This window comes from Phoca vitulina, unplaced genomic scaffold (genome assembly GCF_004348235.1).
Source record: "Phoca vitulina isolate PV1807 unplaced genomic scaffold, GSC_HSeal_1.0 scaffold81, whole genome shotgun sequence".
NCBI classification, from domain to species: domain Eukaryota; kingdom Metazoa; phylum Chordata; class Mammalia; order Carnivora; family Phocidae; genus Phoca; species Phoca vitulina.
In genome coordinates this window covers 291,408-315,742 of record NW_022589784.1, presented here as the reverse complement: position 1 = coordinate 315,742, position 24,335 = coordinate 291,408, and the positions used below count along the sequence as shown (strand labels likewise).

General features: G+C 60.8%; 2 protein-coding genes across 2 annotated transcripts; one reads left to right on the top strand and one right to left on the bottom strand.

The window, feature by feature from the left end:
* Nucleotides 1-3,648: 3,648 nt before the first annotated feature.
* Nucleotides 3,649-11,283, top strand: PRSS57 (serine protease 57). The gene is made up of 9 exons (XM_032394549.1): nucleotides 3,649-3,706; nucleotides 5,243-5,298; nucleotides 6,293-6,416; nucleotides 6,608-6,664; nucleotides 6,754-6,865; nucleotides 7,249-7,419; nucleotides 7,837-7,981; nucleotides 9,693-9,956; nucleotides 11,056-11,283. Exons 1-9 carry the CDS (start codon nucleotides 3,649-3,651, stop codon nucleotides 11,281-11,283), a joined length of 1,215 nt encoding a protein of 404 aa, XP_032250440.1.
* Nucleotides 11,284-12,243: 960 nt separating this feature from the next.
* Nucleotides 12,244-18,185, bottom strand: FSTL3 (follistatin like 3). The gene is made up of 5 exons (XM_032394723.1): nucleotides 18,083-18,185; nucleotides 16,570-16,755; nucleotides 14,147-14,362; nucleotides 13,599-13,826; nucleotides 12,244-13,508 (listed from the first exon to the last, which is right to left on the bottom strand). Exons 1-5 carry the CDS (start codon nucleotides 18,183-18,185, stop codon nucleotides 13,453-13,455), a joined length of 789 nt encoding a protein of 262 aa, XP_032250614.1. The 3' UTR covers nucleotides 12,244-13,452.
* Nucleotides 18,186-24,335: the final 6,150 nt, after the last annotated feature.

The window sequence follows — 24,335 nt, the reverse complement described above, 5'->3', positions numbered from 1 at the left end:
GGGCATCTGGACACCTACATTGGGGTTCAGTGTGAGGCCCAGCCTGAGGCAGCGGTGGGGCTCCACAGCCTGGGGAGGCCTGGGCAGATGATGTGGGGAGCAGGCACAGTCTGATGAAAGAGGCAACCAAATGCTCTTCTGCCGCCCTGGCTCCTTGTAGTCTATCCTGAGTCCTACATGCTGCGTCACCAGGTGGACCCCACGGGCTGGGAGTGAGGCAGGTCCTGTCCCCACCAACATGCAGACTATGGCCCTGACCTCCCGGGTTCTTATGAGAACACTAGCCCCTGGCCCTGAACACATATGGGGTCTGCAGTGGGGGGGAGTAGATTCTTCCCTCCACTCAGCAGGTGGTCAATAAAGGGCTGTGTGTGTAGCGGGGAAATAACCTGGAATGAGCCTTCAATGGGGAGGGTCTTTGTCTCTCCCTCTTTACAGCGCGTGTGTACTCCTTCAGCATTAGCACAGTGAGGTGAAATTGCAAGCCTAGAACAAGCGGAAAAGCCCCGAGAAGTATCAGGGGCCCTGGGTTGAGTGACAGCTCAGCTCCACAGAGCCTGGGTGACCCTGGGTCCGTTTCTTAACCTCTCTGGGCTTACCTCCCCCACCTCCTAGGGCTGCTGGAGGGTTAATGGAGTGAATATACAGAAAGGCTTGGAAGAGTGCCCAGCACACAAGCTCAGGGTTTGGCACTTTTCTGTAGAGGGCCAGATAGTAAATATTTTTGGCATTGCGGGCCAGAGGATCTCTGTCGCAAGGAATCAGCTCTGCCATTGCAGTGTCCAGGCAGCTAGCGGCAATACACAGATGCATCCGTGTGGCTGAGTGCCAATAAAACTTTAAAGCAGGTGCTGCGGGCCCAGATTTGACCCTGCACTAGGTGCTCAGCAAAAGCGGGCTGGGAGTGGTTTCATCACTGCCCCTCCGCCTCCAAGTCCGTTAAGCCCGCATAGATTCTTCCAGCACCTACTGTGCTCCTGGCCCTGTTAGGTGTGGGGGACGCAGAAGCCTCGTCCTCGGAGACAGGGCGTTTTTGGTCTACTAAAGAAATGACGCGAGTTTTGAGGTTTGTGCAAGAACAGGAGGGAGAGGAGGAGAGCGTATTGATGGGGAGGGGCTGATGGGAGCAATGGTCCCCTTCCCCATATTCTGGTCCCTTCCCCACCCTAAACTTCCCAGGGCGCCCGCCTCCCTCAGATCAAAAGCAAAGTCCTCTCAGGGTCCCAGAACACGGACTCCAACACCCACAGTCTCAGGTGTGTTCCAGGGGACCAGCCTGGAGGTGGGGCCACAGGGGACCGGGACGGGGGTGGGGCAGAGATGGTGGGCAGGCATCCCAGGTGGCAGAAGTGTCAGGCAAGGGCCGGGAGGTGTGCCAGGGCGGGGCGCACAGGGGGCCAGAGCTGAACTTTCTCCCTGAGACATGGACAGGTCACCCATCTCCCCTCCTCTCTGCTCAGTGCCCTGCAGCCCCCATCCCAGTCTGGGTCGCGTGCACCCACGGTTTCCATGATGACATTCTCCCCTCTCCCCCTTCCTTGGCCACCCCCGCTTGTGCTGGGCGTGGCCAGCCCCGGGGCTCCGCCCAGCACCCCCTGCCCTGCCCTGAGCTCCTGTCGCCCCTGTACATCCTCTGGGGCCCTGGGACTTCAGGGGGCTCTCACCCCACAAAGCCCCCTCCTCCCCTGTGCCTGAGTCCGAGATGCCCTCACCTCCCCCAGCTCTGACCCCAGCTCAGGCCTGTGTCCGTGCCGCCCCGCCCCCACCCCGCAGCTTCCCGCGTCTGCCTGCTTCCTCGGTGCACTCCAGAGCTCCGCCCTAACCTGTCCCCGTCAGACACCTGCTGTGGCTCCCCAGGGCCCTGCGGCCTCGCTCCCTGGTCCAGCTGAGCCCTGCCAAGCCTGGCCCTCCCTTCACCTCCCCCACCCCACATCCAGACATCCCGCGTCAGCACGCGCTGTGCCCGCCTCCAGGAGCACCTTCCCGGCTTGCCCATTGTTACTGGGTCTCCTCCGTTTCCCTGTTTTAAAGCCCTATCCCCTTCCCTGTCCTTCTCTGGCCACCCTTGTACCACTTAATACTTTTGGCAGATGATGTCATCTACCTGGTCCACCCGGGCACGGACTTGTCTGCATTCCCAGCACACACAGCAGGTGCTCAATAAACACCCACGGGATGAGTGGTTTCCTATCTCCCAGGATCCACTTTGACTTCCCCCGCGGGGAGGACGGCGCCAGTGCCGTGTGCAGATGGGCCCTCCTCAGCTCTGCAAGGGGCGCCCCGGGCACCCAGCCCCTTGCCGACCCCTCTCTGATACTCTCAGAGATGCCCCAGAGTCACCTGTTCCCCAGATGTGGGGGCGGCTCTGGGAACCCCAGTTGTGGCCGAACTGCTTCCCCCAAAGCCCTCCCCAGGAGGAAACCTGGAGCCGTGAGGGCAGACAAGGGGGGCAGAGGTGATGGGGCTCTGGGCCCCCAGCCTCAGTTTACCCACTGGTTCCTGTGTGCGCGGCGCTCACTCCTGCACACGCCCTCCTCAGCTCTCTGCCAGGCCTCTGGGTGCGGGGCCAGGAGAGCCTATGAGAGGCAGGCAGGTGCACGGGAGTGCCACACTCACCAGGGCCTGGAGTCCGGAGAGGCGCTCGTGGGATACAGGACGTCACTGGGGGGTGGGGGGCTGTGTTTACTCCTGAGGCAGCCCGTCGCCCTCTTCAAGAAATGAGAAGTGATTTCCTTGGAATGCTCATTAAATTACGTGAGAGAAATAAAGTGTGGGTTAAACGAGGGATGCTGCCGAGGCCGGAGCCCGTCCTAGGCATCTCCTGATCCTGAGCCTCAGCGCGCTACGGGCCCTTCTTCCGCTGAGCGGCCGAGGCTCTCAGGGGCCAGGTCACAGGCCCGGGCAGCAGGGTCCCTGGGCTCCAACGCTGTAGCTGCGGTCTTCCGGGAAGCTCTGGAGCTTTTCTCCAATGCCCCGCGGCTCCTGATACACTCCCCCACCTCTCCTGCCACTCTGGCTGTGGTACGGGGCTGGGCACAGACTGAGCACCGACTGCATACTGGCTCCGGGCTGAGTGATGAACGCAGATGTATACCCCCCTCAGGGCTGGGTCCGAGGGGACCCGGATAAATACCCTGGAGCTGCCGTTCCTGCACCAGCAGCTGTTTATCTCGTGGCCCTGGGGCCCAACTCCCAGTGGTTACTCAGCAAGCATCTGTGGGAGCCTGCAGGGCTCGAGGAGTGACCCAGGGCAATCACTGTGCTCTGCTGTGCCTCAGTTTCTCCATTTGTTGTGTGGAGGTGACAACAGCCCTGGGTTGTGGGTCAGAACAGGAGGTGATGTGTGTCAGGGTGAGGGAACCGAGAGTCAACAGTGATGACAATCGTGGTTCTCGCTGTTATCTTCTTTACACACAGTGGTGGGGTGAGCCTGCTGAGACGGGCCTGGAGGCTCCCACCGGGCCCCCTGCACCCCCACCTGGGCCAGCCCCTCCGGAACTCTTGGTGCTATAACTTCAAATGTCACAAGCCCCCTAAAGGGGCCAGGAAGGGGTGAGCCAGATGCAAGAGGCTCCAGAGCACCCCCTCCCCAGCTTCATGGCCCCGAACCGCAGGTCAGGCCCGGCACAGAGCCGCATGCCAGGAGCCATGACCCCCGCTGTCTTCCTGGCCTGTGCCAGGGCCCTGGGAGCCCCAGGCTTCGCAGGTGAGGGGAGCCTGTGTGCTCTGCACCTGATAGTTGCTCGGAAAAAGAAATTCATCTGACCCTGAGTTAAACTCCTTGACATATAAAGAGCTCCCACAAATCAATAACAAAAGTAAATGTTCAGCAGAGGGACCTATCACCATCACTGCCGCCACCACCACCATCACGTGGCTGAGTCCCCTCCGACTGGGAAAGCCACCCAAATCCTCCATGGGGACACCCGTCAAGTACTCAGGTCCCGAGCTCTCGGTTTCAGACCCTTCGCTGCGCAGCCCAGACAAGTCAGGCTCCCCTCTCTGGGCCTCAGTTTGGGAAATGGAAACGGGGACCCCCCGCCCGTTCCGCGGAGCTTTGGGGAGCTTGGTTGTTTGAGACCAGGAAGGACCGTTATTTGTTTCACAAGCGTTCCCTGGATGGGAAGGAAATGGGCTTGGCTGTGGGCAGAATCAGCCTTTGGCAGAGGCAGCAATGCTGGCCTCATCGTTCCCTTGCTGTGCAACCCTGGCCAAGCCACTTACCCTCTCTGTGTATCAGCTTCTCCATCAGTCACAGGGATAGAAACAACGCTGATTCCCCAGGGGGCTCTGGGACCCCTGCAGCTTGGGGAACACTCACGCCAGCCCCCCAGGGGCGTGTGGTCTGGAACAGCCCCAGTGGTCCAGAGCAGACAGAGCCCCCAAATGGTCCCCCGAAGAAACATCCCCTGCCCGAGGCAGCTGGGCTCTGGGTGGCCACACGGGGTCCGACCCGAGCGGAGAGGGCTACCGCATGGACCCTGGGGTTTCTTCCCCGCAGGTTCTCAGGGTTGTGCTGGCCCCTCCCACAGCCCTGACCTGTCACCACAGACACAGGAGCTTCGAATGACATTCACTTGTTACCGGATCGGTGGGCCTCACCGGGCTTAAAATCCGGCTCCCCCGAGCCCACCTGTCCACCCCTGCCCTGCTGCCTTTAAGACTCTGGGCCTCATCCCTCAACTGTCAAATGGGGATGATGACACACAGCAATCTCAGGAGATATGGAACTCGGGTGGGCTAAACATGGCCCCAAAGACCTCCCTGTCCTGGTCCTGGGACCTGGGACGTGTCCCCTCACGCAGCAGAGGGGACCTTGTCAGGGCCCCCGAGGAGGGGGTGACCCTGGGTTCCCGGGGGGCCCGGTGTCCTCATGAGGTCCTCACGAGGGGGAGGCAGAGGGTGGGAGTCCCAGAGACGGGCAGACCCCGCCTTACTGGCGGTGAGGATGGAGGGGGCGCCGCGGGCCAGGAAAAGGCCGGAGCCGGGTCTCCCGGGGGCCGCGGGGGGAGGAGGGGACACCAGCCCTCCATTCTGTATTTCTGAGCCCAGAACTGTCAGAGAATCGGTGTGTGGTGGCATGTCACACTGGACGTGCCAGGCAAGTGGGAGGCTGGGCGGCATTTGGGGGTGTGGTCGCGGCTCCTCACTCATATGGCTGTGCCCTGTAGGACTCTGGGAGGTGGGGTCGTGGGGGGCTGTGAGGTGGTGCCCACTGAGGCCCTTCATGGTGTCCCTGCAGCTGGTGAGGACATCTTCCCAGCCGTGCTGCATGGCCATGCACTGCAAGGTGGCCAGGTGAGTGGCCGGGGCCAAAGAGAGGGGCTGGGGGTGGGTTGCAGGTCTGGGGTGCTCAAGCCTTAGAGCCCCGTCCCCACACCTCCTAACCCAGGAACGTCAGCACCCTCGGTGCAGTTGTGGGGGCTCACACATACACCTGAACCCTCGGCGGGGTCCTGACACCGCGCAGGCTGGACGGCCACCACCTCCAGCGCCTGAAGGGGGCTGGGCAGGCGGACTTGGGAAGGGCACCTTGGAGGGAGGATGCACGAGCCCTCCCTCAGAGAGGGGCTCAGAACAAAGCCCGGAGTGCACTGCGGCCACGTGCCTCCTCCTCCTCAGTGCCACCATTCCTGCTCTTATCCCTCCCTCCCTCCCTCCCTCCCTCTCTGCCCCCGGGGGTCTCTCCCCACCTCCAGCCCCCATCAGCTCTCCTCTCTACCTGCCCCACACCCTTGCCAGGCTGGACACCGCCCCCCATGCGCGCCCAGGGCTGCTATGTCAGGTGACCAGCTGGCACAGCACCTCAGGCTGCGATGACCCCCCAGCAGCGCGCATCCACGCTCGTCTGGGCCCGGATGTCCACTGGCCAGGGGCCGTCCTGGGAGACGGGCTCTGCACCTCCCCCTGCCCCAGGTACTGTGAGCCGTGTACGGGGTGAGCCTGGCACCCGGCAGCCCCTCCCTCCAGGTGGAAACACTGGCCCCGGGCCGCAGTTTCCCCACCCCGACACCCAGCCACCCTCTTCTGCTGGGTCCTCCACACTGGGCGGGGAGCCCGGCTCTGCAGACGCCCACGCCACGTCTCCACCTCTGTGTCCTGGGTCGGGCACATGCTGAGCGGTACCAGTGGGTGGGGCAGGGCGAGGGCTCTGGTCTCAGCAGAGCCTCTGCAAGGGGACGTGTGTCCCGGAGGCTCCCCCAGGCCCTGCCGCTCGCACGTTGCTCCCGACCCCGCAGAACCCTCTGCCTCACGGGCCTGAGTGACCCCTGTCCGTCTCTATGTTCTCTAGTCACCAGAACTGTGCATCAGCCATGACCCCAGATCACCAGACCTACACCCCGTGACCCTGCAGAACATCAGCACCATGGGGGGGGCACTGTCCTGCTCTTGCCTCCGGCCCCTGCCAGAGGCTGGTATGCAGTCAGCACTCGATAAATGCAACCAAGGCAGCAACAATCACAGGCCCATCTTATTGTCCTCACAGCCCTGAGCCTGCGCGGGGCTGCAGATGGGGGATAGACCCCGTTCAGCCAGAGCCGGCACCTACACCCCCAGCGGGCAGCCGCGGGCCCTATGCCTGTCGCCCCTGTATTGGGTGCTGCAGGAAGCTCCCTGCATACGTGCCGTGGGCAGATGCTGGGTAAACTGAGGCACAGAGAGGGTAAGTGACTGCTGGGGTCACAGGGCCCCCCAGAGCCGGGCTTCGCCCCAGGCAGGCAGCCCCTGAGCCGCCCACTCTTCCTGTGGCAGGGGAGTTATCAGATTTCTCGGAAGCTCCAGTGCAGAACTGGGCGTTGCTGGTGGGGCCGGGCCGACCTCCGACCACAGGCCACAGCCAGGTTCCCCCTTCCCGGGCCGTTGGGTGAGGGTGGGGGCCGTGTCCTGCTGAGCTCTGGAGGGAGCCACCAGCCTGTGACAGCCATGGGGCCTGGGGCCAGGGAGCTGCTGCTGTTGACCGTGGTCCTCACACTGCCCATGAGGCCCGCAGGTGAGAGCCCCCGGCCTGTGTGGCTACTCAGCCCTCTGGGTCGTTGCCCTGCTTGTCGCCGGGATGGGGGACCAGGGTGGAGGCCCAGGCCCAGGTTTTCTGGGGTCCAGACTCCTCCCAGCACACACTTGGAGACCTTCCCTGGGCTCCTCGCCTCCAGCCCATCTCGACCTGCTGGCCCCCACCCAACCCCCGCCCCAGCAGGTGCCTGAGCCGTCCGTTCCCACCACCCTTCTTCCTGCCCCATCCTGATGCAGTCCTGCCCTGCCCGCAGGCTCCTGGGGTGCCCGGATCATCGGGGGCCATGAGGTGACACCCCATTCCCGGCCTTACATGGCGTCTGTGAAATTTGAGGGCCAGCACTGCTGTGGAGGCTTCCTGCTCCGTGCCCGCTGGGTGGTCTCCGCGGCCCACTGCTTCAGCCACAGGTGAGCCCACGCTGGGGCCTGCTCCAGCCCCCACGTCCTCGGCAGGGGCAGCTTACCTGACAGCAGGTGGGGTGGGGGGGCTTGGTGCGTGAGGAGCGCAGCCCTGCGTCCATCCCGAGTACCTTGTTAAAGAACCACTGACGTTAATATTGAAAGTGTCGGAGGTACTGTTATAACTGAGGTGGGAATTATAATAAATATAGCAAGCATTACGTCCATCCGAAGTACCTTGTTATAATACTGATTAACATTAATGTTCCGACGATCTGGGTAAATCCCATAATTGAAGCGGGAATGCAGATACACGATTATGATCACAGGGCTCTCGCCAGGATCACACGGGCTGCCACACCCCCGTTCTGCAGACGGGGGAGGCCGAGGCCCCAGTCTTGCTCTCAAGCCCCCCTCCCCCTGCAGGGACCCCCGAACGGGCCTGGTAGTGCTGGGGGCTCACGACCTGCATGCTCCAGAGCCGACACAGCAGGTGTTTGGCATCTCGGCTCTCATCAGGCACCCGGACTACCAGCCCACCACGCATGCCAATGACATCTGTCTGCTGAAGGTGAGCTGGGGGCGGGGGGACACTGGATGCAGGCAGGTCTGGCCTGTCCGTGGCCACCCCATGACGGCCTGACGGACATGTCTGAAAAGCAGCTGGAAGGGTCCCGTGAGCACCCAAGTCAGGTCACGTCTCTCCTCTGCCCTCCGTGCCTCCCACTCTCCCCTCAGCCCCCGACTCAGGGCCGACTGAGCTGTCAGCATTCCGGCATGCTCGAACCCCTGGGCCTTTGCACTGGCTGTGGCTCGCTCCAGGACACGCCACAGACACTGCCTGGCTTTCTCCCTCCCCCAACTCTCTCAAGTCTTCGCTCAAATGTTCCCTTCTCAGGAGGCCCCCTCTGCAAGCTGCCCCAGCCCCCGCCGTCTCCCCATCCCTTCCCTCTGGCCCACCTATCCTGGGTCCAGCACTGCTGAAAACATTTGCTTCTTCACCATTGTTCACTGCCTCCTCTCCAGACTGGGAGGACAGGGGTTTTTGTCTCCTGTGGCCATTTATGGCCCACAGCAGGCCTCGATGTTCAGAACAGATGAGACCCTAGGGCATCAGATACTCCAGTCCCTGCTCCCCGGGCCCTTTGCGGGGTTTCTGCGCAGGAAGCAGCTCTTCCCGTAAATGTGAGCTTCCCTCCCTGCTCACACAGGGTGCATCCATTTGGACCCCCCACGGCCCCTCCTGCTTGGGGGGCACCCCCCACATCTCCCACTCAGGTGCCCCAAATTCAATTCCATGCATCCCAGGACCTCCGTTTTAACGAGAAAACACCTCAAACCTGCTCTCCAAATGTGGAGAAAAGGGGAATGTCCAAAGCAGAGGGACATTCCACATGACAGAAACAGGTCCCTGGGAACAGGAGGGCTTGGGGTGCCGTGTTCTCTCGGCACGATTAGAAGGGCGCAGCAGTGTCAGTGGCCAAAGCTCACATGTGGATTTTGCTCATCTGTGAAACCTCAAAACCTGGAAGCCACAGCTCACCCATCCCATTATGCAGTTGGGGAAACCGAGGCTGGGGTACGGTCGGGGCAGGGCCAAGGCCACAAGGAGTGAGTGAATACCAAAACCGGGGGCCCGGGTCATTCATTCCATAAACATTGATTGAGCACCAGCTGTGCGCTGGGAACTGGGGCTATAGCCATGAACAGACAGCCCCAGGGCCGGTCCCCTTAGAGCCTCCAGTCCAACAGGGTGGCAGCTGAGTAAACTGGCCCTGACAGGGGCACATGGAAGCCCCGAGGAGGCTCTGTCCTACCCTGGGAGTCTAGTCTCAGGTGAGGTCTCATCTGGTCTCAGAGGGGAGCTTTGTCACCTGGAGGAGGTGACATCTAAGCTGAGACCTGAAGGCTGGATGGGAAAGGTGTTCCAGCCTGAAGGGGTGGGGGAGTGGGGTGGGGGGACCAGGGAATGACGGTAAGTTCATTCTGCCTGGAGGGGAGGGCTGAATGGTGAGGCAAGCGGTATTGTCCCAAGTACAATGGGGAGACATGGGAGGGCTTACAATCTGGGGAGATGCTGGTTAGAAGGACACTTACTTCTGGCAGCAGGGGAGGCCAGAGCCCTGGTCTGAGGGGGTGAGGCCTGATGGGCAGGGCCTCCTGACGGCCCGATGGCTGCTACTGATTTCTCTCCATGAGGCCAAGAAGAGACCAGGTGTCATGATGGGTAAACCGAGGCAGGAGGTCGGGAGGTAAGCCTTAACTCAGCAGTCTCTCTGCAGCTGAACCGCTCTGCTGTCCTGGGTCCTGCAGTGGGGCTGCTGAAGCTGCCACGGAGAGGTGCCAGGCCACCCAAGGCTGGCGCGCAGTGCCAGGTGGCTGGCTGGGGCTCCATATCTGACTTTGAGGACTTGCCGCCCGGGCTGATGGAGGCTGAGGTCCGCGTGCTGGGCCTGGACATCTGCAACAGCTCTTGGAGGGGCCAGCTGAACCCTGGCATGCTCTGCACCCAAAGTGGGGACCGCCGGCGGCGTGGCTTCTGCTCAGTAAGATACTTGTCTCCACCCTGCCTGCCTATGGTATGGGGAAACTGAGGCCCACAGAGAGGGCTGGAGATGGGCAGAGTCTTGGGAACTAAGTCCCAGCTCACTTTTGAGACCAGATGAGACCTCACCTGAGACCCTGGAAGGACAAAGAATTTTCCAAGGTCACAGGGCTGTCATGTACAGCTGTGCAGGTTGTGCACTGCACAAAGGGCTACAGATTCGTGTATCTATAAGCAATATTCAGTAGGGGTGCAGTACACATCTCGATCAAGGAGTTTCTGCTCCTGAGACCCTGTATGGACTAATGGCAGCCCTGGCCCTGATGCTGAGGGAGAAACTCAACCTGGAGGATTTTTTGTTCCAGGCAGAGTGTAGTGATTCAAAACACAGATTCTGGAGTCCAGCTGTGTGGGTCCAAATCCAGACTGTGCCACTTCCCAGGTGTGTGGCCTTGGAAAAGTCACCTCACTTCTCTGGACCTTTCTCCATCTGTAAAACTGCCACACTAATAGTACCTACTTCGTAGGGTCAGAGTTGATTTTAGATTATAGTTAGGGTGATAGGACTGGGGAGGGGAGAGGAGGGGAGAAAGCAGGAATTTTAGGGTGAGTATTCAGGGCGGCTTCTCTGAGGAGAGCACCTTTTGAGCTGAGATTTGAAGGAGTCTTGAGGAGATCTGAGGGAAGGCATGCCAGGCGGAGACTCATCTCAGGGCTGCCATGTACAGCTGTGCAGGTCGCCTACTGCACAAAGTACTGCAGACTTGTATATCTATACCAGCAGTGTTGAAAGGGGGCAGTAACAGGTCTCAAGGATATGGAAAAGCCCAGAGACTAGAGCAAGCTTGCTTTACTTCAGGAACAGCCCAGAAGGCTGGTAGGGCCAAAACGAAAGGAAAGGAGGACAGACAGGTGGGTGAGAGCTAGATGCTCACAGCCCCTGAAGGCTGTTAAGTATCGTTTTTGCTGGAAGAGCACTAGGAAGCCATGGAAGGGTTTTGAGGCGGGGAAGGGTCCTGATCAGATTTGCACACAGAAGCTCCTTCGGGGAAAGAGGCCCAGAGATGGACGCCTGAACTTGCCTTTCCCTCCACCCCCAGGCGGACTCTGGGGGGCCCCTGGTGTGCAGGAACCAAGCCCACGGCCTTGTCTCCTTCTCTGGACTCTGGTGCGGCGACCCCAAGACCCCCGACGTGTACACGCAGGTGTCTGCCTTCGTGAGCTGGATATGGGATGTGGTTCGAGGACCCCGGCCCAGCCCCCTGCCCAGGACCACCGGGTCCCTGCAGGAGTGGCCGGAACCACAGCAGCACTGGGTATACAAATGAGATGGCAAACGATTCAAAGAGCTCCTTCCCCGGAAATCCCATGGCCAGGGCAGGTCATCCACGGGCCCCCCAAGCCCCGGGGAAGCCTGGCATGTATGGGGTGGGGTGTGGGGTAGGAGAGGGCATCAGTTCCAAACCCAAAGGGCCAAAATGACCAAATAAAATGTTAACTGAATAACCAGACAGGATGGTTCATCTCCAGGGTCCATCCACGTTCTTTCGAGCTTCTCTTGTGCCTTGGTGTGGCCGAGGGTCTGCCCAGTGTGCCACCGCCTCCCTGAGTGACGATGAGCCGCTTGCTTCAGGACCCAGGCCCCTCACCACCCTCCCCGCACTGACCCACCCACAGCCCACAGCCAGCGCAGCCTCCTGGCCTTTGCCCACACAGTGCCCCCCGTGTGGCACTCCTTCAGCCTCCAGCTAACCACACCCACGTATAGGTGGGGAAGCCAAGGCCGGGAGAGGGTGGGGCCTCAGGCTGGCCGGGCTCCACGTGCAGTCTGTTCTCACTGTCTGAAAAGTGCTTCCAACAAACGGTGCCCGGCTTGTCACAAGGTTTGGGTAAGTCCCAGCTGGTGTTATTGTCGTATTATCATTAATTGTATTATTGCTATTATCACACCCCCAACCCTTCTAGGCCAGGCCTCCTGGGGGTGCCTTCAGAGGGATTCCTGGGGGTGCCCTAAGCCATCTTGATCCCCTCTTCCTTCTCCTGCCCTAGAAAGGCTTTCTCCCCGCACCCCCCCAGCTCTGCACATTATTGTCCTCAGCTGTCTCCCTGGCTGCTGCCCACTGCCCAGAGGTGGACACTGAGGCCCAGAGACAGAAGGGGTCTCCCCCCACTCACCACCCTAACAACACCCCAGGCCCCTGGCTGGTGACCCACTACCAAAGGGGGGCAGCACAGAGGCTCAGAGAGAGAAAGACAGAGAGAAAGAGAGAGAGAGAGGGGCAAACCAAGGCTTGGACACTCCAAAGTGGAGTCTTTATTTCTTTGGTGAGGCAGGACCCCAGGCTAGGGGAGATGGCCTTGTCGGGGGGCTCGGGTGAACCCGTTACTCAAGGGCACTTCTCAGGGTCACAGGTAAGGCACTTCTGAGGGGCTAGGAGAGGCGGAGCACAACCGCTCCTGTGCGGCTCCCCCAAACTCAGAGCTGGACTCTTGCCTGCTGGGCCAACCACGTGTGGCCTTACCCTCTGGTCCACATGCAGACACGGGGCAGGGACACCAAGCAACAGCCCAGAGAGAAAGCAGGGACTTGGCCCAAGGCCAGCATCTGGCTGGTGTCAAGATCCTGAGCCGGCTGGTGGGTGAGGAGGGTCCAGTTGGAACTGGGCTTAGAGGCTTGGCCAGGGCAAGTCTCACGGGACTGAGGGGCTTTGGTCTGGACCTCACCTGTGGATGGGGCAGCCAGAACTAGGGGTGCCGCTCAGACACGTGGCTCCAGGAGGCAGGGTAGAGTGGGTCCTGGCACATATACCCCACCCCGGGCCAGTGGGTGAGCAGGGGCTCCTGTGCCCCACTGGGTCCTGCCCTAAGTGCACTGGGCACCACTGGACATAAGGCCCCGCTCTGGGCTGATGCTGGCCCAAGGCCTGTGTCAGGAGACACACACAGCCCCTCACCCACTCCAGGGGACAAGCTGGGCTTTTCTAAGGGGCCCCCGCAGGACGTACTAGGGAAATGGGGGCAGGAGGGAAGGTAAACCCTGGAGTTCTTGAGCTGGGTGGGGACAGTGGCTGCTTCCTTGGCCTATCTGAGGCCTGGGTAGGTTCTGAGGCTCATTTATACACACCCAGGCCGTGGACCCCTTCCTCACTCCCGGTCTGTAGTCTAGAAGACTGGGGTGCTTCTTCATTAATTGCCAGCAGGGGTGAGTCCCCAGCCCTCTCGGTGGTGGCGATAATTAAGTTATCCCCTAGAGCAGAAGCAGCATGGGGTCGTCCTGGGCAGCACGGCACCTGCGGTGGGAGCCCTACCCACCAGCCACACTCCCAGGCCTCCTCCCCCGCAATCCTTCCAAGATATTGTCAGGGGGCTCCCGGGCCCCCCCAGGTGGTCCCGGTCCAGGCTCTGGGGAGCGTCCATGGGACATAAATTAGATTCGGCTGTGGCAATAAATAAAACGGGGAGGCCTTGAACGCCAGGCCCAAGCCGGCCCCACAGGCTCACACGAAGTTCTCCTCCTCCTCCTCCGACTCTGCATCTGACGGCTCAGGGGTGCCTGCAGAGTGGGAGGGACGAAAAGAGAAATGGGGGCGCGGAGAGGGGCGGGACGCTAGCCCCCGCCGCTGCTCCCCGCTCCGCGCCGCACCTGCACAGCTGCCCGGGTGGCGCACGCCGATAGAGCGGCCCAGGAAGCAGGTGGCCTGGCGGAGGTGGCACGAGGACATGTAGGTGACGTTGTTGTTGCCGCAGAGCTCCTGGCCGGGGCTGGAGGGCGCGGGGCAGGGCGCCGCGCGGCACACCACGCAGTGAGCACTGCCCGTCTGGTCCACCACGCACGACTGCGGCCGCGGGCACAGGACGTGCGCGCAGGACTCTGCGAGCGAGGCGCCGGGGCGGGTCAGGGGCGCGGTCCGGCCGCTCCCACCCTCAGGCCCCGCCCCCGGCCGCGCCGTAAGCCGCGCCTCTTCCGCGCGCCCCGCCCGCACCCGCTCCACACCCAGGCCCCGCCCCTCGGGCTGCACCCGCAAGCCCCGCCCTGAGTCACGCACCCCTATCTCTCACCCCACGTGAGCCCCAGACCTCCCTTTCCAAAACCCCACCCCGCTTTTCCTCATTCCGACCCCACAGCTGACCCAATCCAGCGGCGCCCTCTCGGGAGTCTGGTTGGTAGGCCCCGCCCCCGCCCCCACGTACTGCGGCAGCGTCCCGGGTACATGACGCGCAGGTCCGGGTGGCCGCGGCAGCGCGCGGCGCGCAGCTCGCACTCGTCGCGGTAGGTGGCGCCGTCGGAGCCGCAGACCTGCAGGCGCGCCGGGAGCCCCGCGCAGTCGGGCGCGCACTCGCAGCGCGGGCGGCCCCCCTGCATGCGGCACGCCTTGCCGGGGCCGCACTCCACGCCCTCGCACGAATCTGCGGACACAGGGCACGCGCGCGTGGGGGGGGGGCGCGTGGCCGAGGCCGGAGGTCCGCGGAGCCCACGGCGCCCCCGCCCCCTGTTCTGAGGCTAGAGGCCGCGCTGAGTGGGGGGCGGTCCGGAGTCGGGGAGCACGGGCGAGGGCGACTGGTTCGGAGTCTGGGTGCCGGATCCGTTGGGGACGAGATCAGCCCCGGGCCCGCTGGGCCGGGAGTCGAGGCTGGGCTCTGTCTGGAGGCGGGGCTCAGAGTGAGCGGGAAGGGGGGGGTGTCTGCCCGGAATCTAGGGGTTCAGGAACGAGCTTCCAGGGCCCGGGCCCGCTCTCGCTCCGCAGCTGGGCCACCCGCTCGGGCTGGCGTCTGTTCCCTGATTTACGCCCCGTGAAGGGAAGGCCGGCGGGGGGCCCGGCTGCGTCAGCGGAGGGGGGCCCCACCCCGTCCATGCGCCCGTCTGGGGAGGACGAGCAGCGTCTGCCTGCCAGGACCAACCCGGAGGAGGCGTCGGGGAGGGCGGGGCGTTGGCACTAGGCCCTGAGGCTCATTTCCTGGGGAGGGGGTTTCCCACATCCCGAGCCCCCTGAATCAGGGGTTACCCCTGCCCCTTCAGCCCTATTTCTCAGGAAGGGAAACAGGTCTGACCAGGGCAGTTCTTTCTCTGGGGTCTCCCCCCCACCCACCACCCCCCTCCCCAGACCTTGGGAAACGCAGATCAGACCCAGACCCATTAATGAGCTGCTCGTCTTACAGGCCCTCCCAGGCTCATTGCAATCTCCCAACCACTCCGCCACGAGGTGATGCCATTTTGTCAGCATTTTACAAAAGGGGGAAACTGAGGGCCCGTCACAGCTGTGAGCGGAGGAGAGCCAGGGGTCCTCAGCACAAAAACTCAGGCCAGTCCCCAGATGGACCCCCCCCCCCCCAGCTCTGTTGCTTGTGGGCCTGGAGGGCAGACTCGAGCTCTTGAGTTCAGCCTCAGTTTCCCTGTGCGTAAGGTGAGGCCGACTGGCGGAGCATGAGCATAAATGAGCGGGTGAGCTGGCGCCCCCATGTCACCCCTGCCAGGGCATGTGGGCCGCACCTGGGCACCTCCCACGCTGCCTACCCGCACACACATCTGGAAACACTCCCCCTGGGTGGCTTCACAAGCTGGAACGGAAGTGGGAGAACTGAGTTGCCTTCCCCAAGGCCAGATGAGATTGGGGATGGGGGTGGGGGGGCTGGGTGTGTGTGTGTGTGTGTGTGTGTGTGTGTGTGTGACCTGGACCTTATGCCCAGGCCAGGCAATTTTTGAAGTCTGTCCTCCTCCCAGAACCCAGAGGAGGTTCTAGAGGGAGCCAGGGCACATGGCAGTGAGTCCAAGACCACCCAGCCAGGCTGATCAGGGATTAATCACATCCCAGTGGCCAGCTGGGCTCTCAGCTTGGCCCTCAGCTCCAGCCTCCTCCCTGCCCTGGCCCCACCCACTAGGACCCGATCCCATACTTTCCTCAGCTGGCAAACTCCTAATGATGCCCCAACACCCTGGTACTAATGCCCACCTCCTTCAAGCCATGCCCCCACACCACCTCTGGGCCCCTGCAGGTTTGGCCCGGACCAGAGAGGCCTGGGAGGGTCCCCAGCCCCTTCTCCAAGGCAGAGAATATGTCTTGGCTCATTCATTCATTCATTCTGGCCTCAAGGAGTTCCTAGTCTGATGAAGGAGGCAGCAGAGAACACTCCTCAGAACATGGTCCAGAAGGCACATGCTTGTTAAACATGCATCTGTGGTCCCACCACAGATCCCTGGAATCTGTGTGGTTATGGGCAGATTAAGTGTTTGGAACACTGACTGGTGGGGGGGGGGGGGGTGGTGACAAACCCAAATGGCCAGTTGGGAAAATCCACCTTCCCCGGAGTTAGGTGTGAGTCGAGTGTACTTCTCCCAGGTGGCGTGCAGGTGGGAAAGGTCACCCAGGCAGAGCACGCAGCATGAGCAAGGGCCTAGAGGCTAGAAACCAAGCTGGGGAGTCCTCAACAGATGGAGGCTTCTTCCCAAATCCTCAACAGATGGAGGCTGAGGCCTGGGAACCTCAAGTCCCCAGCCTCTCTCTGAACCCTGGATTCCTTCCACAAACACTCAACCTCCTTCTGCATACCCTGAGATGGGGAGCTCATTCTCAGTTGTCCCAGTGACCCTGGCCTGTGGCTGATGCCCATGGTCTCACCTTTGCAGGGGAGGCAGTGGACAAGGCCCAGGAAGCCCAGAAGGCTGATCTTGTTCCCCGGGTGAGTGAAGTTGGACCAAGCGGTGTCAATGTTGCTGGAGGCACAACACTCCGCTTGGCTGACGTCAGTCTTCAGCACCAGGCTGCAGGTGGCCTCTCGGCCCTGCTGGAGCCAGCACACACCACCTGTGGACAAGGGGGGCAGTGACTACCACACCAGAGGTGCCCTCCTGTGCCACTCCCAACACCCGGCTCCCAGCCCTGGGGGATGTATACAGTTGGTGCTCAGTAATTACAGAGCGGATGACGTGCTCCCAACCTGGGAAGGAGGGGCAGAGACCTGCACGGGTGCTCCCATCCCAGCTCAGCTCTGGATCCTTTTGCCATCCTTCTGGGATTCCTCGTCCTCTAGGAGCTACAACCCCCACTCATGGTGGGAAGCTCTCCCCACCTTCCCTCACTCCAGGCCCCCAGGCCCAGGCCTGGCATCCTGCCCAACCAGTCAAACACCCAGAGCTGGACATGTCAGGGTCAGTGGGCCCTGGAGCCGCCTCTCCGCCTCTGCCCTCTGTCTAGACAGCGCCCGAGGGCACACAGAGCCCCCCTCGCCTGGCAGCCCCCCCTTGCCTGGCCCGCCTCTTACTCACTCCAACTTGGGAACATTCCCCTTGCATGAGCTCACCATCTCCCTGGGGACACGGCCTTCGGGGAGGGGGCTCAGCTCTCCCCTCCGAGCAGGGCTGGGGTGGGGCTGCCGGGTGGGGTAGGCAGGCTGATAGCCCTCCCTTCCTGCACCCTTAAGTGGGGGCAGGAGTGGCCATGGCCCCCATCCCAGAGAGCTCACTGGTTCCCAGGCACTGTCTGAGCGCCTTACAGGGACCAGCTCTGGGAGCCCAGCACCTTGGCACCCAACTTACAAAACGAGAAACTGAGGCCGGGAGTGGGGATATTCCTTGCCTGGCATCCCCCAACAAGTGGCAGGTATGGGATTCCAACAGTCCATCTGCCTAAGCCAAACCTGGAGAAGATCTGAAACCTCAGGTGGAGGTCCAGGGTCCAGCCACCCAGCCCTGCCTCTCTGGGGCTTCAGGACTCACATGGTTCAGGTTCGAATCCTGAGTTCGCCACTTACAAGCTGTGTGACCCTGCACCTCAGTTTCCCCATCTGGAAAATGGGCATGATGAGAGTACACACATTATTGGGCTATTATTATGGATTGACGGGGGGTGGACACTAAGCACTCAATAAATGTCAGCAGTCATGGTGACTACTACTCATGACAATTGTGAAAGAGAGCCACATCTGCTCTGCTGACCTCCTGGTGACCCTCCTTCAGGCCCTTTGGGGCTGGGGGAGGGGAGCCTGAAGCCCTCCCAGATTGAACCTGAGGAGGCCTCCGATCACCAGCTGCCACCCTCGCCGCGCCCCCCAACATCTCCCCCAAGGCCCGCATTCCGGGCAGGCCCACGTGGGTGGCCCACCCCGCCCGCCCCTTCCGGCCGCCCCACTCACCGGGCGTGGGGTCCCCCGAGCCCACGGAGCCCACGAAGCCCACGGCCCAAGCCAGGGCCCCCCAGGGCAGTGGCCACAGTGGCCCCGGCGTCCCGGGACGCATGGCGGACGCAGAGACGGCGGCGGCCCCCGCGTCGGACGCGCGGGCTGGCGGGCGGGCGGGCGGGCGGGCAGGCGGCTGGGAGGGCGGCGGCACCGACTTCCCAGCGCGCCGCGGCCGGGCGCTCCCTATAAAGGTCCCGCTGGCTGCGGGCGGGGCGGGGCCGGGCCGGGGCGGGGCGCGAGGCGGTGTCGCGCACGGTGTGTGCAGAGGCTGGGCCTGGCCACCCCGAGGGCAGCTGGTGGGGAGCGGGGGTCCGCCCTGGGAGCCCGAGAATTTGGGAAGGTGTCCCTGTGGCCAGCGCGAGAGGGCCAAACCGGTGGTGGGTGTGAGTTCCGGGGCTCACCGTGAGTGTGGGGGGTCTTCAGCCGGAGGGCTGTGGCTGAGCTAACTGGAGACCCACGGGGAGCGGGTCTGCGGATCCGTGTATCACGTCGTGGTTTGCAAGCGGTCGCTCATGTGGCGCAAGTGTGATCTGGGCCCCTGACCTCTTCCCCGCCCCTACGCGCCCACACACTCCAGAGACCTCAGCCCCAGCAACATCCACCCACTCACACCCCCGGCGCACTCCCCTTGGCCGCTGCAGCCAGTGGGCTCGGCTGGGTGTGAGCGAGTGGGGATGGGCCGGGGCTGGGTGGCAGCAGAGGCGGAGGGGTGCGGGCTGCGGCAGCAGGAGACCCAGAGCCACAAATGGCCCCAGCGTCGGGGACAGCAGTGAGCCTTCCGAGAGACTTCCAGAGTGTGGCCCCTGAGCCTGGCCTTTGGGAGACGGCACCAACCCCCCTCCCCTCCCAGACCTTTGCAAATGGTCCTCCCAGGCCCCATCGAAAAGCACTTACTGGCTTAGGGTTTTTTCCTCTCCTCGGGTTCTCTGCTCTGTATATCTGGAGCCCTTGACCACCCAGAATCCCAGCCTTCCCACAGTTTATGACAGTGATATCAGACATCAGAATGGCCCTGGAAAGAATTGAATCCACTGGGGCCTTGGGGCAGCCAGATGCTCCTCCTATGTTGGAGTTCAGCCCTCCTATCTTTGGGGCTCCCCCCCAAAATTGTCAGGGCATTCTCCAAATGCTCATGGGTCCTGTTCAGCCCCTCTCTGAAAGAAATAATGACCATCTCCTTATGGCAAGGACTGTTGGGGGGTGCTGGGGTACCAGGGTGACCAAGGCTGACCCGGTCTTGTCATCACCAAGCCCATGGTTTGTAGGGGCCATAGAAACAAAATACATAGATGAACAAGTTAATGTATAACTTCAAAGAGTGGTAAATGCTTTCAGGAAAATAAAAAAGACTGAGAGCAATGGGGTATTTCATGGGGGTGATGATGCTACCGCATCACCTCCCATTCCTGCATCTTCCCCCGCCCCAGATGTGGAAGCCAAAGATCCCTGCAACCGCACAACACAGACCTTCCATATGCACGAGATCTGCCACCAGAATATGCCATGCCTAGACCCCTTCCTCCATCTCAGCTGCTCAGCCTGACCCATGTGCCCCCACCAGTAGCCAAGGGCCACGTTCCTGCCTAGTGGCACTGAGGGAGGACACCCAGCTGTCTTGGCCTGTCCCTGACCTCTCTGTGAAGGGATTCTCCCCTGGTTGGGGAATGGGGCAGGGATGGGACCCTATGTTCTCATCCAGGGTGTGCAAGAGCTGGACATTGTGACCTTGGCCGAGACCTGACCCTGCCATGGCTCAGCCGCCCCAGCCTGGGTTGTGCAAACCAAAGGGTTATTGTCAGCCTGGCGTGGGTTCGAAACTGAGGGTGATTGCCAGCAGCCTCCTGCCCCACCCCCCGACCTGGCACATCTCCCCAACCCAGAGGCCACGTGCTGGGTGACCTAAAGCAAGTCATTGGCCCTCTCTGGGGAGCCCCCTTTTCATGCCTTTCTCTCCACCCTGAACTGGCCTCAGCCTCATCCCCTGCAGCCTACTTCCTACCTCGGCTGTCTAACATAAGGCCCCTCCCCAGCTCAGACATCCCCCATGACTCCCCTTGGCCCCAGGCTTCACTCTTCCGGGCCCCACAGAAAACAGGCCACGACCATCCAGAGTGATCAGGGTTCTGATGGAGGATGCTGTACCCAATGCAGACTGGGGAGGTCAAGGCCGACTTCTCAGAGGAGGAGGACATTTAAATCGCACTGGACTGAACAATGGTGAGGAAGGGGTTGAGGGAACAAAAGTGGTAGGATGTTTGTGCTATGGGTAAGAGAAAGCCCACCTTAAACGTTTGGATGGGAGAGGGTCCCAGATTACACAGGTGGGCCCAGTGGAATCAGAAGATCAAAAGCAGAAACCATTTCCCTCTGTGGTCAGAGAGATGCATGGGACCTGCCATTGCCGGCTGTGGAGGTAGAGGAAGGGGCCTTGAACCAAGGAATGTGAGTGGCCTCTAGAAGCTGGACAAGCATAAGTCAGTCAGAGAAAGACAAACACCATATGATTTCACTCATATGTGGAATTTAAGAAACAAAACAGATGAACATAGGGGAAAGGGGAAAAAAGGAGAGAGGACACAAACAATAAAAGACTTTTTTTTTTTTTAAGTAGACTCCATGCCCAACATGGGGCTTGAACTCACAACCCTGAGACCAAGAATTGCATGCTCTACTGACTGAGCCAGCCAGGCGCCCCTAAGAAATTCTTAACTGTAGAGAATAAACTGAGAGTTGATGGAGGGAGGTGGTGGGTGATGGACATTAAGGAGGGCACTCGTTGGGGCACCTGGGTGGCTCAGTCGGTTAAGCAACTGACTTCGGCTCAGGTCATGATCTCGGGGTCCTGGGATCGAGCCCCGTGTTGGGCTCCTCACTCAGTGGGGAGTCTGCTTGGGATTCTCTCTCTCCCTCCGCTCCTCCCCCCACTCATGCACTCTCATTCTCTCTCTCACATAAAAAAATCTTCAAAAAATTAAAAAAAAAAAATAGAAGCTGGAAAAACAAGGAATAAATGCCCCCTGCCCCGAGACTCCAGAAGGAATGCAACTGTACTGATACCTTGATTTTAGTTCAGTGAGACTCGTGTTGGACTTCTGACCTCCAGAACTAGAAGAGGAAAATTTGTGTTGTTCTAAATCGCCATGTTTGTGGCAATTTGTCACAGCAGCAATAGGCAGGCACCACAAATTGGGCTTGGTGCCTCAGTGATAGGGTCCCTATCGGCTGGAGACAAACAAGGGAGTGAACGCAAGTATGAAGACAGGTGGCAGTACAGAGGCCCTGGAAGCAGGAAGGTTGTGGGGTCTCCAAGGAGGTGACCCTGAGGCCTGGAGGGACAGGAAGCCTTCCGGTGGAAGCCCAGTGCAGGATGTGCCACCTTGGCCAGGCCACTTGTGTGACCGCTCTGTACCCCATTTTCTCATCTGTAAAATGGGCACAGATCCCTTTACTGCAGATTCCAGCCAGGATGCCAGGGACAGTGCCTGGTGCACAGCAGGGGCATGACATGTGTATACAGATTCTTATTAATTAGCAGATAGGTGTTTGTGCAGAGAAGATGCATGATGAGTCTTCTTTGCCACTCACTGATGCCATGAGACACGCACCCATTTTACAGAGGGTGGAGGAAGGAAAGTGACTTTCTGGCAGTCACAAAGCCCCACAGTGTTGGGACTGGCATCAGTACCAGATAAGCAGGATTCCAGGACCCATGTGCTGAGCTGTGGGGCAGGGCCCTCCTCTTCTGGACTGGACAATGACAGCCAGCCCCCAGATTGTGGCTGGCATCCCCCCCTTCTGGTCCCAGCACCAGATTTTCCTTGGAGTAATCACCTCCTGTGCTCCCAGCCCAAATGATCCCAGGAGTGGGCACCAACCCAGGCTCAACCAATTAGGATCATCTGGCATTCAGCAAACCAGAAGGAGTCAGCTCTGAGATTTTTTTTTCTGGGAAAGAGACACCCACTTCCTGCCTGAGCCGGAGGGGTGTGAGCCTGGAGCTGCAGGTGGCTCCTACCAATGGCCAGCGAAAAGCCAGGCCAGTGGGACACTAAGCCAAGAGAGGCAGCAGAAACTCCCTGTACTGTAATTGGAGGTCCTGGATCCAGCTGTGCCTGAATTCCTCCACCCCAATAAGATGAAGTCCATTTAAGCTGAGTTTCTGTCACTTGAAGTGGACAAAACCAGCTTTCATTAAGCCCGTTTACATTTTATTCAAGTGGAGCCTTTAGGATCCAGAGCAGCGTATCTGCAGGGGCTATAGCAACCACGCATACCCTGAAGTGCCAACCTTTGCCTCCAGGATATAACCCCAGAACTCCCAGGGTCACTTCCTCCCACCTTCCTCAATCAGAAGAAGGCTTGGGATAGACTCCACACCAACTTAAGATCTACCGCCCTCGCACTAGGACCTGCAACGGTCAGGGCTCTGGCAAGCAAAGCCTTGCGGGTTCTCTAATAGGGCATGTGATGCTGATAGCCAAGGCAGCAACTGAAGACTCGGGCGTGGTGGATGCTATGGCAGAACCCTGATCAGAGCTGGGCCTCATAACGCCTTCATGGGATTGCCCTCCCCTCTCAAACGCCACCCGTGGCTCCCCATGGCCCCTAGACAGTCCTGGCTTTTCAGCCTGGGTTCCGGGCCCTTCCTGCTCAATCCAAGCCCATTCCCGCGGCAACTCTTCCACGCCATCCCCAAGGCCCCTTCCCCATCCCCTCCCCTGCAAAGGGAACGGATTTTGTGCAGGAAGCAGGCAGTATTATTTGCGACTGAAGGTAGGGCCCACCCCCAGCCCAGAGGTGAATGCTGATAGGCCGAACAGGACCTACGTAATGTCGGCCACTCCTCTTGCTGGCCATTGGCTTAGATGAGACCATGTGACCCAGCTCCGGCCAATGGTTGGAGAGCTAGCCTGCTGGGGTGGGGCCTGGGAGACCCGGCCGGGCTGAGCGAGCGTGCATGTGACCGGCGAGAGCTGGAGGTATTAGTTTCCAGTTTGCTGCTCTAACAAATTAGGGCCAGTCCAGCCGCACAGATGGTTAGCTCGCAGTGCTGGAGATCCGGAGCCTGCGGCGGGCTCAGCCGCCGACAGCAGGTGTGTCGGGGGTCGCAGTGCTCAGCGCGGGCGCGCGGGCGGCCGGCCGTGCGTACACGCGCTGCTGCGCGCGGCCGTGTCCCCGCGGCGGGCCCTCGGGCAACCCGCCGCCACGCGTGGCGTGGACAGGGGGGCTGCTGGCCCCGCCGCCGCCCGGGGAGCGGGGGTGGGGGGACCCCCTTCCCGGCCGGAAGCTGCCACCCTGCGCCTCCCGCGAAATGGGGACAGTCGAGGCATTCCCGCCAAGGTGGCAGGGCACAGTTCCCGGTGTGACGTGAGCACAAGTCCGTGGCCGCTGCCCTTTTTCGTGGGTTATTTATCGGCCGGCTCAGCACAGCGAGGTCCCACGGGCTTTGGTCTGCCCTGGGACGCGACAGCGCGCTGCGGTCCGCCACGCTGTCCCCCATCGGGGCTTTTCCCATTACCCCGAACTCGCGCAGCGGGGGACCTCGTCCCTTCCTCCTCTCCTTCGTGCATCCATTCATCCTCCTGGCCCATCCTCTGTGTTTGCTTCGGGGACGGGACTGTGAACGGGAAGAGGAGGCATGAGCACTCCGTTGGCCTGACTCGAGCCCGTGCCAGTGTGTCAAGGTCACGGCCAAGGAATGTCCCAGGGGGAAGAACTGACAACACAGCGGGATGCGGAACGAAGACGAAACATGGAGATGAGCAGCCAACGTGGCTGACGCTGCAGATTGACCTCGGCTCTGTGTCTTTCCTACTGATTACCCCGTTGTTTGGTAAAGTGCTGTTGGTTCGGGTTAAAGGAGCAGCCTGCTTTTGGACAGACACCTGGGTGTGTATGAATAAAATGAAAAAATAGAAATTTTAAAAAACATAAACCAACAAATATACATAAAAAGGGAAAAAAGGCATAACTCAAAATATACAAATAAAAGATTAAAAAAAACCCAAAAAAACCCAAAACCTGCATAAGTAGAAATATTGCCCAGTGGGGCGGTGCCTGACCTGCTCAGTGCCTCAGTCTCTTGCCTGCAACCTGGGTAATCACTCTCTCCGGCCCGAAGCTCCCCAAGACCCCTTCCTGAGGCTTGATTTGAACCTGAGTAGGTGAGTACATGAGCGCACACCTGGCCATCTGGGCCAGGACAGGG